The sequence below is a fragment of the Diadema antillarum genome, unplaced genomic scaffold (assembly GCF_040938485.1).
Source record: "Diadema antillarum isolate AM-2024a unplaced genomic scaffold, OU_Dant_1.0 seq00001391_RagTag, whole genome shotgun sequence".
In the NCBI taxonomy this organism is placed as follows: domain Eukaryota; kingdom Metazoa; phylum Echinodermata; class Echinoidea; order Diadematoida; family Diadematidae; genus Diadema; species Diadema antillarum.
This window is the reverse complement of record NW_027272146.1, coordinates 463,385-480,813: the sequence shown is the minus strand read 5'-3', so window position 1 is coordinate 480,813 and position 17,429 is coordinate 463,385. Positions and strand designations below refer to the sequence as shown.

Below are 17,429 nucleotides of genomic sequence, written 5' to 3'. Positions count from 1 at the left end.
AAATCATTGTAAGGCTGTACATTTATTGCACACAGAACTCTTATACAGTTTTTGATACCTTCCTTTTTATTTCTCACTGAAAGTTAAGTGATTTTCGCCAGTGTTGTCGGTCCCAGCTGACCATAATTCACAGTTGGGAAAAGACAAGTGAAAAGTTACCAGACTTCAATCCTAAACCTAAACCACCAACTTAAGAGTGATAATTCTCGTAATTGTATCATTCTCATATCGAGTTTGATTGTGGGAATGTACATTGTAATGTCGATCCTAGCAATGCACAACTTCGTAGTGTGGAATAAATATACAACAAGAACACACTAAAGAATATGAAAAGGAAACTTTAAATGACAGGTTCTAGGTTCTATGATGATGTTCCGTATATGGCACAAGCATCGCAAACTACCGGGAAAAAAAGGCTGAAAAGTTGTTTTTCTCTTAAAAGAAAAAAGATCCCCATCCCCTCTCCTTTCTCTTGTCGACGAGTAGTAAATGGTCATATGATTTGACAAATTCGTAGCATGGTAACTTGATGGGGTCTCTCATTAGGACTGTTTAAAGATGTACATGTATGTCCATACAAAGTTTTGATGGGGGGGGGGGGGGGGGAGGGAGCATTCTCAACCATGCAGTTTACTTTTATCATGTATTGATAAGGGACGTACAGTGGAAGTCCTTGTCTGGTAACCTCTACATGCTGACATAATTAATTTTTCAATGTTACTTTCAGTGATGATGTTTCTTCGTTGTGTTTTTTCTTGAATTTCATTCGTTTGTTGAATTGCTTAGGGTTTTTTTTTCAATCTTTTCGGAAGGCTGCAGTTCTCTCGTTCGCGGGTGGCATGTATGTTGATGAGTCATCTGTAGATGATCGGAAATAATATTGAATCTGTAAACGCATACGTAAACAAGTGATGCCTTGTGAATTACACATGTAGGCCTTGTTTACTTACAACTATCTCGTCAATTGATAAAGCCTGACTTGTTTGTTTCATTATGTATTTTTTATATACCGATTGAGTACATCCCCAGGTCTAAATGGTCCATAGACCATTATTGCCAAAGTTGCCCTTGATCCTATTTCACAGTAATCTTATGACATGTCACATCATTGTAGGTTTAAGTTTTAGTTTCATCTTCAACAGACAAAAAAAAAAAAAAACCGTAACCCTACCACCACCACCTCAAAATCACAGAGGCCTAGATATGCGTGGCAATGTTTCTCGTGCTCCATGGCTTGTCAGTTATACCATAGCATGAAGTCGGTCAAATGTAATTGTTTTCCTGCTGATCCAAAGAAGTCCATGTCAAATGCATGGAGGTCTACATAGCCTTTCATAATAGATTTCATACAGTCCCTTTAATTTCAACTTTCTCACCAATATCGTAAAGATCTTATGTCTTATATGACAAAGTGTGCATTGTTCCTTTTTTTAATAATATCATTCCTGCATATATTTCATATTGTGTTCAACTGTCCTTATCAGTTATATGAAAGTCAGATAGACACATGTACCGCTGTGAATCAGTTTTTTCCTCTTTTTTTATGGAAATAAATAAACTATTGAATGAAAATCCTTGGGATGTATAATATTGACAAGTCATTAGTTTATTTTGATAGGAGATGGGCTGAACAGGATATCTTCGAGGCAAATAGCAAGCTATTGTTTGTTAAAATGACGACATCTGATTGGTTGGCTGACGATTCATGGACCCAACGCGACGTCTCATTTTTATACTAAAATGATGTGGATACCCTTTGTTATATATACCTCCGTAATAGGCCGTAAGATGACGATCTTTCTCATTTGTGCATGATTTATGAATCAATAATTCAACAATTACTATGCTCATGTGAGTAGGAGCAAGTGTGAGGATTCGGCTCAAATTATGCCTCGGGGCTGAATGAACTGTAATACGTTAAACCCCTTGGTGAACGATTGAACGATTTGACTATTGTGGTTATTGGTGTATTTTTATACCACCAATAATTATTGTGCGATTTGGTCTATGAAGGTAAATGCACTCTTGATTGACAGCGATCGCTCTTACATCATACGACCAGCGGGTTTTTTTTTTTTTTTTTTTTTTTGGTGTGTGTGTGTGTGTGTGTGTGTGTGTGTGTGTTTTGTTTTGGTTGTGTTTTTTTTTTTTTTTTTTTTGGGGGGGGGGGGGTTGATAATTGACACTTCCTGACGAGTCTTTTTTAAATGTTTGTTTATTCCTTTCCTGTAAGATTGATTTTAATGGCTTCCTCAGGATACACATGGTCTCCATTGTTTTATACGCTCAACCACACGAAAGCACGAATAATAGACAATTGAGTTGGTGATATGGTGTGTCATAGAAGAGTACGAGGAAAAGAAAGAGAAATGTCTAGGTATAATTAGCAGATTAGAGTATTGAAAGAAGGAAAGAATATAGGAAGCTGAAAGATCAAACGCCCTACGAAGCACGGCGAGCTCGTATTTGAACTACCGTATGTTCATAGTGTTGGGTTTGTGTGTACTCGGGCGTGTGTTTGCTTGTTGCTTCCTTGTTTAGAGTAGAAATTCCTACATACTGATATCCAAGTTTTCGATTTTCTTTTTTATTTCTTTTATACCAGGCAAAATATTGCCCGATATTAAACTACTGAGCTATCAAAACTGCTGACAATGCGTGTTAACAAAATGTTTACATAGATACATACACCCACATCACCGACACACACGAAACAAACACGCACAGACACGAGACAGTCAACCCTATGTTTTAACCGCATTATCTGTTGCACTTTTAATGAAGTTGATAAGGCCCAAACAGACCAAGATAGGCATTCGGTTCCTTTTTTTTTACTGTGACTTTATTTCGAATTGAGCAAATTAAAACAAAACAAAACCCAATTGACCAAACGTTTTAGGACGTACATGTTTCTATTCAATATCAACAAGTGATTTTTTACCCTGGTAAAAAAAGAAGAAGAAGATTAGTTTCGCCTTCGCCTATCAAGCTAGAACGAACTTTACAATTCTAAAAAGAAAAAAAAATCATAATTAATCCTGCTCGATGTTTCACGTGACTCCACAATGCTGATAGCCTTTTCAAATCCATCTGATCAAGATGACCAGATTTTAAGTGATTTGATGAACACATACCTTTTACACATAACTATATTTATCATAAGACCTTTTCGCTCTCTTTGCGTGGGGGAATTCTTTTGTTGCACACTACTTTCTATACAAACGGATTTTTAACTCGCCAAGTTTACTCGATACACACAATACAGTTACGACATATTCGTTTTGCTCTGACATAACCGATAACCTCTTCTGAGTCAATAAACGGAAATTGAGTCGTTTAAATCATGCTGAGAAGCCAACTCAAACGAACTGTACATGAAATCATTGAAACATGTATATTACGAATAAAACGAGGCCGTGTAGCCATCAAAAAATAATGTGAGTGGAGAAGACACAGTTCACAACATTTGTGTTTTCTTTGCAGCGCTAGCAAATTGTCTTAAACTGCTATGTATAGAGGAAGAGCTCTCTTATTCCTCTCATAAGGAAACGATCCTTCGTTAACTGGTATCATACAGTGGACTCCCGTTATAACGAAGTCCTCGGGACCGGCAGTTTTCTTTCGTTATATCGAAATTTCGTTATAACCGAACAAATAAACAATAAAGATACATAGAGTGGGTAATGTTGCGGCCTGAATTTTTACTTCGTTGTATAACCGGAATTCCGTTATAACCGTGTTCGTTATAACGGCAGTGCACTGTTATAGTCAACGTATGAGCTAATATCAGCACAATATTTAACTACTATATACAACCATTCAAAGGCAACGATGAAAATGCTTTAATATGCCTTTCCGAAGGTATCCAAATACAGGCGCGTGATATAAAAAACATTCTTTTGGAGCAATGTACAATTGCAATCAAAGCAACACAGCCATTGTAACGATAGTAGCTATAATGGGATATGCAGCTATATTATGGCAGCATTTATACGTAATACAGACATACCATGCAAAGATAGCGCATCATATTAAAATCACTGTATCTACAAAATATTATATAAAGTTATAGATTGTTGTATTTATATACTACACCAACACTTTAGATATATTAAACCATATTATATTGTGCAATGCAGCTGAAGTATTGTGTTTGCATTTCTTCACGAATTGCTGATAATCTTATCAGTCTAGCTGAGGTAGGAAGTGTAGTACATATTTGTACTTTTACACGGTCTGCGATGTCTGACACACAAATCTTCAAATGCGATTATAATGTATGGAACTTCCCGCCCTGTAACATTAAGCTTTAACCACAGTTTATCTTCTCAATGAGCACCATAACGCACCTCTGTCATTCGGCGAAGATGACCCGGAGGGTGACGTCATTCGGTTCTATTCCCATATTCAAAGTTCTAATACTTGACAATCAATCCAACGAGATGGCTTTGTTATTCTTTTGCCATCAAACCTCAACAAAACAATATCGTCAGCAAAACAAAAAAAACAACAAAAAAAAACAAAAAAAAAACTGTAACAGAAAGTGACACTAAACAGTCCAAAATTTGAGCATGATTACATTGATCAAAACAAATATTCATTGGTAAGACAATGGCAGCTACTAACACTGACTAAATTCGTAATTGACCGCGAAGGTTCAGAAAGGATCATTATGTTATGAAGGCATCTTCTGGATGTGCGCCTGTAAAGCTCCAATTTTCTCCCTTTTTTCGTTACATCAATGGAAGGACTTACGGAAAGTCTCCCTTTTTCGTGTATGAAGACACCGTTAGCTCGACTTCACTCAAAATTTACCCCACTCGATAAGACTGTGACGGTGGTAGTGGTGGTGGTGGTGGTGGGGTGTGTGTGTGTTTGAGGGGATAATCAATGTGCAGCTTTCTGAACTAATGTGAATACACTTGACCTCAACGGTCTGATATCTGCATAACATCAGTGAAAGTCATTGCATCTCCCAGGGTAGGGCGTGGACAGTTTCACAATGGGAACCTGGCGTGTCCCTTCCAAAGTAGATGATGATTTCAGAATATCGTATGGAGTTGCTCAAGAATTCTTCCTGCTTGTATCCATGGATGAGAATTGGATCGGTGGTGGCGGAGCACTGAACTTCAGGGGGAAATATTTGTTTCAAATTCAGCGTTTTAGAGGTCATGGGAATATCTTATCTAGTACCATCATCCGCTATAAGTGTATGCATTTAACTGATTCAGAAACAGTGTGGATCTGGAAAGTATGAATACTTTTAGAACACACGTGCAGACACGCCTCGGACTAGAAAAAGGCGCGAACCGAAAGGAGTATTAAACAAAAAGACGCTCCTATCTGTCCTTCTGAGTCCTAAAACATACAAGGGGTCAGCTTCGACGTCCCGGATGTTGTGTTGCTGTTTGGGCTTTGGTGTCAGTATGGTACGTTCCTGATCCTGAATGTTGCGCGGACTGGAGTACGTCATGATCTTTTCATTTCCTAGTCTAGCAGAACGGTTTCGATGACGCCGTCTGCAGATAGTACGACCCCGTGCCGTACCTGGAGCTCGCCCAAAATCCCATTCTCGGACAGACACCCGTGGACGAGTCGCAGGCCGTGCAGTTCGAGGCCCGCAAGGATGGATTCTCCATCATTTGCCAGGACTGGCAGACGTGTGTGGGTTGGTAGCGGCAGGTGGAGATGCTCTCGGTGAAGAAGTAAATGGAGCGGTAGTGCGAGCAGTGCGTTACAAAGCAGCCTGGCATGTATTGTCCGCCGTTCGGGTAGAAATCCTGGTGACCCAACTGTAACGGTTTGCAAACACGAAAATAAGTACAACATAGGCTGATATAATAGAATAATTATTCCATATGTATAGTAAAACGTACTCTCTGGCTATTTTTTTTACTACACTCTTTGGGGAAAGTGATTATTATGAAACGATTGAAGTCCATCAGATACCGCAGAACGTAAATTATGATATTCAAACACTCTTGAACAATATTACAACGGACTAAACTGGAACAACTTCGAAATAAGATTGTTCTTCTGTGACAAAAGTGTATAAGAGACGAATGCAAGGTACAAATTACAAGGTTCAGAAAAGGAATAACCTATATGATATAGTAGTCAGCTCACTTAAAATTAAAAGAATGGTGATAATAACAAAAAACTTTAAGTTAATGTACGTCAGGATGGATGTATGTGAATAGTAAATATTTAAGTACATTTTGCTTTTAGTTTGCTTAAAGGATTGGTCGAAGAGATGAAAGTTGATTTTTAGTATCTAACTCACTTCTTCTTGGACGCCAAGTCCGTTCATGCCTTTGATGAGCGCCGGTCTTTCGGCCCCATCAGTGTGAATGACGTCGACAAAGAGGGCGTCTGTTTTGTCCAAGCGACAGTCATTATGAAGATTGCCAAGGAAGTCTGGACCAGCTGGGTCAAGACCTACGGAAGAGAAAGACGTAAAGGAGAAGAACATCAAAATCTGTCAGCTTCCATACCGCATTCGTTAGCAACAGTAATCAGCGAAGAAGTGAACCCTGTTCGAGTTATAGTCTGCAAGTGGTTCTTGTCCACTTCTCAGTACCCAGATTTATGTCTGATGGCAATCAAGTCTATGGGACATTGAGAAATTCGTAGGGAAGGGGTAAAGTTGAATGACACACAGTTCGTAGGGAAAGGGCTCAGATGAATGACAGAAAACACAAATTTCCATGCACTTCCCGCGCTTTCTTACCTGTGATGCGCCCAAATCCTGCGATCTCTGACCCGGCATAGCCGGCGGCATGAGCGCCAAGACTGTGCCCAATGGCGTGCATTCTTGCTGGAGAAGCGTAGAAGACTCGTTGGAGTTTGTAGACAAGAGTGGCGATTTCGCGCCCAACTACCCGGATGTTCTGCACGCTGGTCTCGTAGATATCGAGGGACCCTCCCCTCCAGTCAACCATGATAACGTTGAAATCACCCTGTTGGTAATATTGTGTCGAGAATGGAAAGACAGCTCCATTAATAGAAGGTCAATATCCAATGAAAAAGATCATCAAAAATATCATGTTTTAAATATCTGGATTTTTTTTTCTCGATTTTATATTTGTTAAAAAGCGATTTGACATATCATTATTTGATTGTGAGTTTGACAATCGTGCAAGATAAAGCTTTGATTATTTCACCTCGAAATCTCTATGTGAAAATTGGGGCAAGGTCATTTGTATGACATACTAAAATGTACCATGACTGTACTATCTGGAAGTTTACTCTCGTATATCACTACAAAATAAGGCATCAGCTTATCTCGCAATTATCAACATCAATCACCCATAAGATTGGAATATTGTGCAGTAAACATGTCCATTGTAATCATATTATTGTTATTGAGAAACGGACTGGATGGAGGAGCAACAGAAGCTTACAGGTGCTAACGAACAGACAAAAGACGAGGTCATATTGCTCGCCTTCTCGGGTTAGAATTGGCGAGATCCATGATCTCGTTCAGCAGATTATTCATTCATTTAAGGAAACCAAAACCCAAATATACGTTTGGACAGAGTGAAAGTAGCATTACTATAGTAGAATTATTATATCGTTTGAAGCTTGAGGAAAATCAGACACTCGAATCAAAAGTTAATGCATTTTTAAAGTTTCAGGGCAGTCACTGCTGGATAAGGAGACTACTACACTTCATGACGTCATTGTGGACAACAATACAAAGAAAATATATGGAGAAGTCCACAAAATTCAGTTTTTCATGGAAAGTACTTCTTCCATCGACATGCTACTTACACATGTTAAGGGTCATATTATTCCCTCTGATTTCTGAAAGAGGTTACAAGAAAAGTGATCTTTCATAATGCTAGAAAAGTGAAAATATATTGAATTTGTTCATATTTTCAATATGATATTGTTGTCCATAATGCCGTCATAAACTGTAATAGTCTCCTTGTTCAGCGATGACGGCATTGAAACTTTTAAAATTCATAACTTTTGAATGGAATGTCCAATTTCCCTCAAACTCTCACTGATGAGTTCAACTAATACTGCTGCCTTCATTCAATTAACAGTTATAACTGGGTTTTGGTTCCTTTAACCAGCGACAACAACATCAAAAAGTGTTCAGTGCTCGCGGCCTTTTCGGACCGGAAACGTCCGAAAAATGACGAAAGGTGACGAGAGATGACGAGATCTTTTGTCTCGCCTGTCTTGTCTTATCAGACTCGAGAAGCAGAGGAGACGAGGTCTCGGATCTTGCCTTCTCGCCTTCTTGAAACTCAAGAGGTCAGGATGACGAGAACTCATTCCCTCGTTTTCTTGCGTCCTCAGACCCGAGAAGTGGAAAAGACGAGATCTCGTGCCTCGCCTTGTAGGACCCACTCAGGTTAAAAAAGGCGAGGGTGATCCATTCCTCTCGATGGCCCTCATAAGTTTCCTTATGGAACAATCTCCAGAGTCTAGAATGCTAGCTCACACCTCATTTTTTTTCTATATGACAAGTTAAATGATAATAATGAACTGATTAGTACCGTACCGCAGCCAAAATCGCATCCTTCATCTCCACAAACGCCGGTTTCTCCGTGTTCTCAATCCAGCCATGCAGGAGGAACTTGGTGTATCGCTTTGCCTTGAAGTTGGAGCCCTCGACAGTCGTGAGATCTCGCCACGTGATTTCCTGCGCCTTATTCGGGTTTTGGCGGGTGAATAAGAAGAAGCGCGTGTCGATTTCAGCAGGCCACGCCATGTTCAGATTGTGGCAGGGTAGGGTGTCGGTGAAGCATCCAAGTGGGCCGAAGCACCTCTGATTATTAGGTTGATCTGAAGAGATAAAGAATCATTGAAATTCAGGTGAAAAAACCTTTGGTATTTTGACAGTCATCAAATTTATTGTTGATCTCTCTCACTGATGTGATCATTTTGACCCACAGCTGTTGCCACTTGCTCAGTAATCTGCAGGTCTAAAGTTTATTGTGAACCAGGAGTTTGATACGCGAGTCAAATCTTAAAACTACTACGAAATCATAGGAATTATTTTAGAGTATATTTCAGTTGTAAATCATCTGAATTCCCAATATTCATAATTCGTTTTGTGAGGGATGTGAGGTTTGCAGACAAATGATTGGAATGTGAGATCGTTGACAAAAAGTTGACGTACTGCCGTCATGGGTTATACCATCAGTGACCATGATGAAACATTTCCCCGCAATTCAGTGTTCCAAGAACACATTGATCAACGTCTTTAGACATGCGAAGACAAAATTTGCAGTTTTTTTCAAAGAATTTCTACTCTTTAAATCATATCTTTCTAGAATTTTCCTGCGTCGGATCATCTTATTCACATCAGTAACGAGTTTTCAGGTATTATGTATACTTTAAACGTTGGTTCATGGCGTCTACATGCCCAGGTTATTAACCATACTTGCAATATCCATGTCCTGCCATGTTAGACCGAAAAAAAAAAAATGAGTAGTTCAGTGGTGATATTATTATCATGATGTCATTCACTGCTACATGCACTTCCACAGTTTTGCAAGAAGCCTCCAAACTAAATAGCGTAGTGTACTGATGCTCCAGTTTGTAGGAAAGCGCAACCATGCTGTGAATATACGCAGAGCGCGCTCGATCTCTGTACCTCTATTCTTTCGAACACCATCCCCAACTCTTGACTCAAATATCCGTCCAGGCATCCAGTTTTGATGTCAGTTGAGTAGCTCTACAATACCAGTCGGACACGAAACAAACCCCTCCCTCCTCATGGAATGACTCATACATCGAATTCAGGTTACACTTGTCATTTCATTTCAACGTCTGTATTTTCGGCGTTCGAATTATGGCAACTTCCTGCATCACGGTTTCATCTTGCCACTTGTCGGTCGGTTACCCCGGACAATCGTCGGCCAGTCTAGGACCTAGCTCGATCCTAACTTAATCTGATGTCCGTTTCACAACCTGAACTGGATAGTTAATAATAATATAGGCCTAAGTGTTACTGTATTTCTCTTCTTATCCTTCTTCACTATCCCGTAACCCTATACGACCCTCCCATAAATGTTATGCGTGTTGTAGAATTTGGTCAGAGAATTTACAGTGACGTAACAACCCAGTTGTACTTTTATCATCACGTTCACCAAGTACAGTCCACAGAACTCTTGGTACAGTGTAGGTCAATGTCTTCGAGCCCGGAACTGTTCTTTGCCATGACTCGCTTACCCGTCGTTTTTTTTTTCTTTTATTGAAGTCCATGTTATGGACATGCACATCGTGTAACCAGTAACCTATCAACCTACAGGTCTCTAAACTGGACGAATAACATCGTTTGAGTTATGGGTAACGGTGGAGCAAAGAGGGTAACTTGTCGTCTCATCAGACAAAAGAAAACCTGGCCAACAAAACAAAACGACATGAACAAAACTGAACTGGCACTGATGGGTCTGCGGAAATACAGGTAAATCTTACTTGGCGTATTCTACATATTCTTGAGTCCATGCTCATGCAACCGGACAAAATTAGAAAACCGACGTGCCTATTTATAGCAACACACACACACACACACACACATACACACACACAAACACACAAACACACATAAAAAAACTTTGAAAAAGATGAATATGCCACACTAGAAGTTCTCTCGCCATCTTTTACGGTCCATTTTACAACCCCTCGCAGACATAGCAAGTTGTAATATATTCCGTTCTAACATTTAACGACGTTTACATGTAAGCATGAGTAAATATATATATATATATATATATATATTTCAGGAACTGCATAGAGAAGCTTGTAATGTGATTTATTTTCTAATAGTTGCTATTTTTCTATACTTCACCAAATTTTCAGACGTCTTATAACTTCGAATTTGGAAAGCAATAATAGCAAGGTGGTTTTTCTTTCCTCTGTTGTTTATTTGTCTGTAACTTCAGACGAGCACAGGTGTGTTTGAAAGATTGCAGCTTGTCGAAACAGAATAAAAAAAGAGACAGAAATAAATTGTGTTACTATTTTCGCTTTACAAGAGATTATTTTTGCTTACTGATATGCTTCGTGACCCCATAATCTCGAGATTGATGTGCCCTATGAGGGCAGTATCCCCGGGGAGCGGAGTTTGGGGGAGGTTTTGGAATATCTCGCAATTGAGAATTAAATTCGATATGCACTGTCGAATATATAGGGCTATTAATCTTATTATGATCAGGTGAGTTTTCCTTCTAATCCGATATTTTATTTGTTTCCAGAGGTAGCATGTTTTTTTTTTCTTTTGCAATTACATCTTTCAATGATGCCAATGGCGTCTGGAGAGAGAGAGAGGTAGAGAGAGAGAGAGAGAGAGAGTGTGTGTGTGTGTGTGTGTCTGTGTGTGTGTGTATGTGTATGTTTGTGTGTGTGGGTTTGGTGTGAGGGTGTGTGTGTGTTGTGTGTGTATGTGTTTGTCGTGTGTTTTGTTTGTGTCAATGCTAAGTTTAGCCGAGGAAGTAATAGAAAGAATACCGTCCCAAAACACCTCGTTTTCGAATTGTGTAATGAAAAAGCATCACAAACTTGAAAGCGTGGCATGATCAAGCCTTTACATCGCAGAAATGGGTTACCTTTTCGTCACCTTTGATTATGCAAGCGGTAAATCAGTGCAGCTGTATTTAATCTATCGAACAATGGCTCATTAAGGGATGTTACTGCCCCCCTTCCGATAGCATGGTATCGCTTAATCAATTAAACGCGTCTGTATGACTGTGCCATGTGAGATCCGTTGAGCCTTTGTTCAAGGCAGAAGGAAGTATGTATGAAGCTGGATGCAGGCATACATTTCTAAGTTTCACTACCATATTAGGCAATTAGTGATGCTTCCATAATTTACGGTTCATGCACTTTAGACTGTATGGCACAATTTTATCAAAATGGTAACTATGGACCGAAGAGATGTTGGGGTGGACGGAGATCGAGAGAAATAGAAAGATTTGCATAGGCTTACACATTTTGATGTCGAGGACTTTCTTGATTCTGAAGACAAAGTCAGCAGGCGCGTTATCTTAACTATAATCTCAACATATTCCTCTAAAGTCTAATCTCCTTTCATTCGATTCATGTTTTGTTTGTTTGTTTGCTTGTTTGCTTTTTTTTTGTTTTTTTTTTGTTTTTTTTTGTGCATAAGATCAGGAAAGCTACATTTCACGGAGCTTTAACCGGTTAATTGCCACTTGGTCTATAGGGCAGATGGTCTACTTTCCAGTTCGTCTAACACCGCTACGGCTAAACTCATTTAGTCTACTATCCATTTTAGTGGAGAAATGAGCAAAGAAAATGGGATTCGATTACATGCACTATTAATTTTGTCTGATTCCCGTTTGGTCCAATTCTCACTTGGTCTAATGCCCAGTTTGGCAAATTATAATTTCGTTTAATGATCAGATGGTCTAACTGCAATATTCTCTCCTTGGACTTTTCCCATTTTGTCTAATAAGCTGTGGGTATTAGACGAGATTGGCGTAGCCCATCTGAAAATGGACCAACTAAACTAGACTAACTAATGAGCCTAGATGGCAATTGGACTAAGTCAATGGTCATTAGACGAATTGGTTGTAGACGAAACGGGATTAAACCATGTGGGTTGAGAATAAATAGCTATATTGGACGAAGTGGGAGTAGACCAGTGATCGGTAACCCTTTAACCGAGGCTAAGCCAGCAATGTGATTGCACTCTTGAACCAGAGGCCATGGAAGAGCTTCACAACATTTTGTGTGTGTGTGTGTGTGTGTGTGTGTGTGTGTGTGTCTTCCAAACGATGTAAAGTCGGGGGCCTGCGTGAAGTTCTGGTAACATTTTTTCCCCCTTTTAGAGAAGTTTCGTTCCTAATTGTTGAGTCTGCAGCAATAAGTTGATTTATACCATTATACCCAAAAAGGGTATATAGAAATCAACTTATATAGAAATCAAATTAGTGTAAATTTACACGACGTATCTTATAATTCCTCTAGTTAAGCTATTTCGTGCAATATTCTCATTAAAAACTTGCGCACACCACGAAAGAAGAACAATGATGAAAAAAAAGTTTGGGCAATAATTATACACTTCCATATCGTTTAATGTACCCTAGGACCTGTAGTTATGCATATTTGAGGTAGTCTGCATTATTCAAAAACTGTTTTATTTCTCGGACTGGAACCAGAGATAAACAAAACCATGAAGAGAAAGAAGATAGAGAGAGTTCATTTTTACGTTTCATTTTTGCCCCTTTCTGCTCCATCACCCTGCCACTATAGCTGTCTTCCCTCTGACAGCTACGTTCCCTCTTCATTCTAACCTAAAGTGGGTTTTCCACTTCAAAGTTATTCAGTTGTCCGTCACTGAAACACCATCCATCAAACATTCTATATATAGGTTTCAAAAATGTACAGGAAACAAACTACAAACTGAAACCAATGACACAAGACAAGACCAGCACAAGTGTTGAATGCCTATTATGTAGATATCTGTAAATAGAACAATGCGAATCCACAAATCACTTTGGGACAAACTCGAAGTCCATGTCTGCTGATATTTTTGAAAGAAGCTAAAGAGAAATTGAGTAGTCAGACATTACAAGATGCAACCTCCGTCAAGAAAACAAACTGGGATCAAGTTTGAGCAGTTCAGTGTTTATTTTTGCTCTGTCTCGGCAGCGTCACTAGGAACAAAATCATATATATATACAAATTCGAGAACCTTTTTTGGGGGGGGGTGGGGGGTGGGGGAGAGAATATCCAGTCTGCCTGGTGTGCCCTGTAATTGGAGAGAATTCTTTAGGTCTCACTTTTTAGGAGAAGAACGAAAGCTTATCCTGGCCATGTGCAGAGTCATTTCAAAAGGACTTTTCAGAGTTCTGCATGGGTTACTTTAGGAACATCATGTCCTTGGCATATCCGGAACAAAGTCATGCTGGAAACCATGCTTTTGTGAAATAAAACAAATGTTTACATTGCATCTTGAGACCTAGATAGTGAGGAGCAAGGTGAGGTATGGAATGATCGAACTTTACATTACATATTGATATGACTGTGACATTCAAACGACCTTGACAAACGCCAAGTCTGGACCCTATTGCATTAATGCCTTTTTATGTTCTGTGATTTTGTTATTCTAATCACGCAATTCATATGCAAACAGTGTGATTCTTTATGATTGTTCTGATTAATTGAATATTACATTGTAAATCTATACTTGCGTGCTAATTTGTTAGCAAGCAAAGTTATGTTTGCTAAGTACGGGTAAATTTCCGTTTGGATGGTAAGTTCTTGCTGAAATGTCCCATTTTATTTAGACCTACTATATTACTTTTAGGGAATCGTGCAACGTCATTTCGTTGCCGGGGATTGGGTATAATGTTGTCAAACCTAATCGTGTATAAATGCCAGGTACTCACGGATGGCTTTAGATGTTTGTCCAAATCATATAAGATGGGAAAAGTACATACATGAGGACACACGACCCAAGAAACAAAGTGAAAACAGTTAAATTTAGACCCAGGTTATTGTTAGACCGTGGATGCCAAGAATTACTTTTGAGTGTGTGAATCATAATGTCACGATTAACTCTGTCGGCACTCCTTCATGCACTGTCATTAGGTCTCAACAGCGAAACTGGTCGATGTCGGACTAAAGGAAATGACCGAGATGGATTTAGAGCCTCTTGCGTTGAGCTCAGTGTCCTGGGTGTTATTCTGGAATTATGAGCTTTACGAGGTATTGAGTGGAAGACTGCAAATATGGCCTACTTCATACCCTGGACGAACTCCCCTTTCAGTTGCCTATGCCTGAATTCTGCTCAGAAAAAAAAAAAAAAAAACTTTCACGAGAGATTCTCAAATTGTACTCCCGACAGCAACTGGAGTCGATTTCCATTATAAGGTCGAATCCAGTTTTCATCAGAGTTGTTATAAGACTCTGTCATACAATCCGCCCCAATTGTAACGGGCAAAATTCTTTTCTTCTCAGTTTCCGACGGGCATGAGACTGGAGGCAGGGTTCAAATAAAAATTGTAGAGCTACATTGGCCTGGTCGATTACATTGCTATATTAAAGGGGTTGGGGTTATACTCTTCCCACCAGTGAAGAAGTCGCGATATCTCGGGGAAAACAAATTAATACTTATATTCTATAATCAAGGACACATGTTTAGTTATGAGTTGATCAGGCCATCTACAAAGTCATCGTTATTTTTCTCTGATTCTCAAATCAGAATATATGATTGTGCGATAATCCGATGTTCTTTTAAAAGCAACCATGTATTTGAAATCTACTTAATCACTTTAAACGAATTGCCAAATAAATCTGATACATTCAGCATAAGTGAAATTCGGTGTAGATCGCATAAATTACCCGTAAACAATGGTCGATTCAATGCGAACACATCACATTATGATATGCAGTGCATACTCTGCTTGTATTCTCACATAGGTGATGAGTTTCAGTATTTTTTTGGTTGTTGCCCTTATTTTCAAAGAGAGAGACGTTTCGTATCTGCCCTAAGAGTTCATAATCAAAATTAGGTTTCCAGAGTTTTTTGATAACAGAAGTATATTTTGTTTGAAAAACTTAGCAATTAAGATTCATTTTTCTTATCATGTCACAATTTTCTAAGAATTCTGAAAAAGAGAAGCGCCCAAGCACCTTAGATGGTAAAAAAGAGCTGGACCTACACGTACACGTAGCGTTAGGTAAGTGAAACAACCTTCTTTGTTTAGTTTGAGAAAGACTGTTATTTACACGCTGATTGTCTGTGTATCTTCTCTTTTCATTTTACTTATGTTGTATTCTCATATTGTATATCTTTTGTGTCAATATGTATAATCTATACAAGAACTGTATTCACTGGTCTGTCATACTGTAATTCATATTCTTCGTTTGTACTCTCATACCCCAAGTGGGGGTCGAAAGAGTCAATAAAATTTTAAATTCTAATTCACAAACAAGTATATTATTTGCCCTTTCTTCCCTAATTATTGTTCTAACAGAAATATACACTTGAATATACACTTGTGGCTATAGCTGGCAGTTAAGGTAATTTTAAATCGCTTTGCAGACGAACTTACCTGAAGAGCTCAGAATAGCTGTCATGAACGTCATAAGGTTGTTGAAGAAACGCATCTTGGCAGATGTCGGCGTTCTGCAGTTTGAAGAAAATCCCTGACAAATCAGACGCAGAGATCCGAAGAACTTGTTGCAAACTGCTTGATGTAGTGGCGAGTTTCCACAGCTCCCTCAATATATTAGATAACAGTTTCACGCAGAAAATGTCTTTTAAAAAAGGTGTTGCAGTGGAGGCCTGCCTGGGTTTAGCAGTGGTGTTCACCTCAAATCCTTATGTCTTGGGCAATCATTCGCACAGCAGAGATGCAGAAACGCGTGACAACCACCTGTAGGGTTTGAGTCCTGAAAGAAGTCACTGGCAGACGGACGCCACTAATAACTGCGAAGCGGTAGCAAGGTGGGCGTTTCACACAGCGCCAGCGCGCGGATTTCGAGATATCATGCTTGGTGCTGCATTGTGGGAATGATACGTACTGAACGAACTCCTACAAAAAATCAAACAAACTAACAAAGCAAAGCAATAATACGCGTTGTAGCTGGAAAACTTTCTGTTTTGAAAAGTTGTGTGTGTGTGTGTGTGTGTGTGTGTGTGTGTGTGCACACGCGGTGGGGATGTTACTTGAATACATTCATTTCCAGGCTGTCACAAGGAGTAAACATCCGGGAGGTCCGCAGCTGGAATCACAACAAATCCGAATGTCGTAATGGAGAACGAATCGTCACGCCTTTGCCTCTAAGTGGAGCGGAAGTTATGACGGCAGAATGACAACCTGGCGGAACATGCTGCTCAGTGGGAAATGGAGGAGACCGAAGATTTTTTTTTTCAATATCACTAACAACCGGCTCTCGAAATAAAGGTTTGCATGTTTCATGAAAGTTTGGAAAGGATCGAACTGAAGAGGCCTATCATGCTGCTCGACGTTTGGCTTCCTCAACACCCTTATTCCCCCCCCCCCCCCCCCCCTCTCTCTCTCTATCTCGCTCTCTTTATACGCATGTTATGTCAAAGTTGCTTCTGTTTGAGGTTGAGAGAACGGGAATGACGATGGGTGAGTAGTTAGAACATCGGAGACTCTGAATGGCAGCCAAGCTCCCCGCATCGTTGGGAAAGGGGAGGTCTGTCAAATTTTGATAAGCACATGCCACGCAATGATGATAATAAATAAATGAATGGGTGGGGGGGGGGGTGCGCGTGCTAGCGAACATTTGGAATAACGAACCATGTTTCCTTTTTTTTTTTGTTGACTGACGACCCTTCGAAATAACGAACCTTCGGAATAACGGACTGTAACCACTCCTTGTTTATGATCGTGTCTTGCTCCTGTCTTCATTTGTCGTCATTATTCGTCCAAGCTATAGTGGCAGCGTCATGTCGAGCCGAAAGTTTG

General features: G+C 39.6%; 1 protein-coding gene across 1 annotated transcript; it reads right to left on the bottom strand.

Annotated features, from left to right (window-relative positions):
• Positions 1-5,492: 5,492 nt before the first annotated feature.
• Positions 5,493-16,123, bottom strand: LOC139708963 (pancreatic lipase-related protein 2-like). Its single transcript, XM_071620932.1, has 5 exons — positions 16,044-16,123; positions 8,516-8,799; positions 6,731-6,959; positions 6,284-6,438; positions 5,493-5,792 (listed from the first exon to the last, which is right to left on the bottom strand). The coding sequence occupies exons 1-5, from the start codon at positions 16,096-16,098 to the stop codon at positions 5,493-5,495; spliced, it is 1,023 nt and encodes a 340-aa protein (XP_071477033.1). The 5' UTR covers positions 16,099-16,123.
• Between the last annotated feature and the right edge of the window lie 1,306 nt (positions 16,124-17,429).

What these genes read in the sequence shown, in the direction of transcription:
- LOC139708963 (XM_071620932.1), bottom strand. Translation starts at nt 16,098, where the DNA reads ATGCGTTTCTTCAACAACCTTATGACGTTCATGACAGCTATTCTGAGC. An exon ending in AGCTATTCTGAGCTCTTCAG is followed by an intron (nt 8,800 to 16,043) that starts GTAAGTTCGTCT and finishes TTATCTCTTCAG; the next exon opens with ATCAACCTAATAATCAGAGG. An exon ending in GACTTGGCGTCCAAGAAGAA is followed by an intron (nt 5,793 to 6,283) that starts GTGAGTTAGATA and finishes AAACCGTTACAG; the next exon opens with TTGGGTCACCAGGATTTCTA.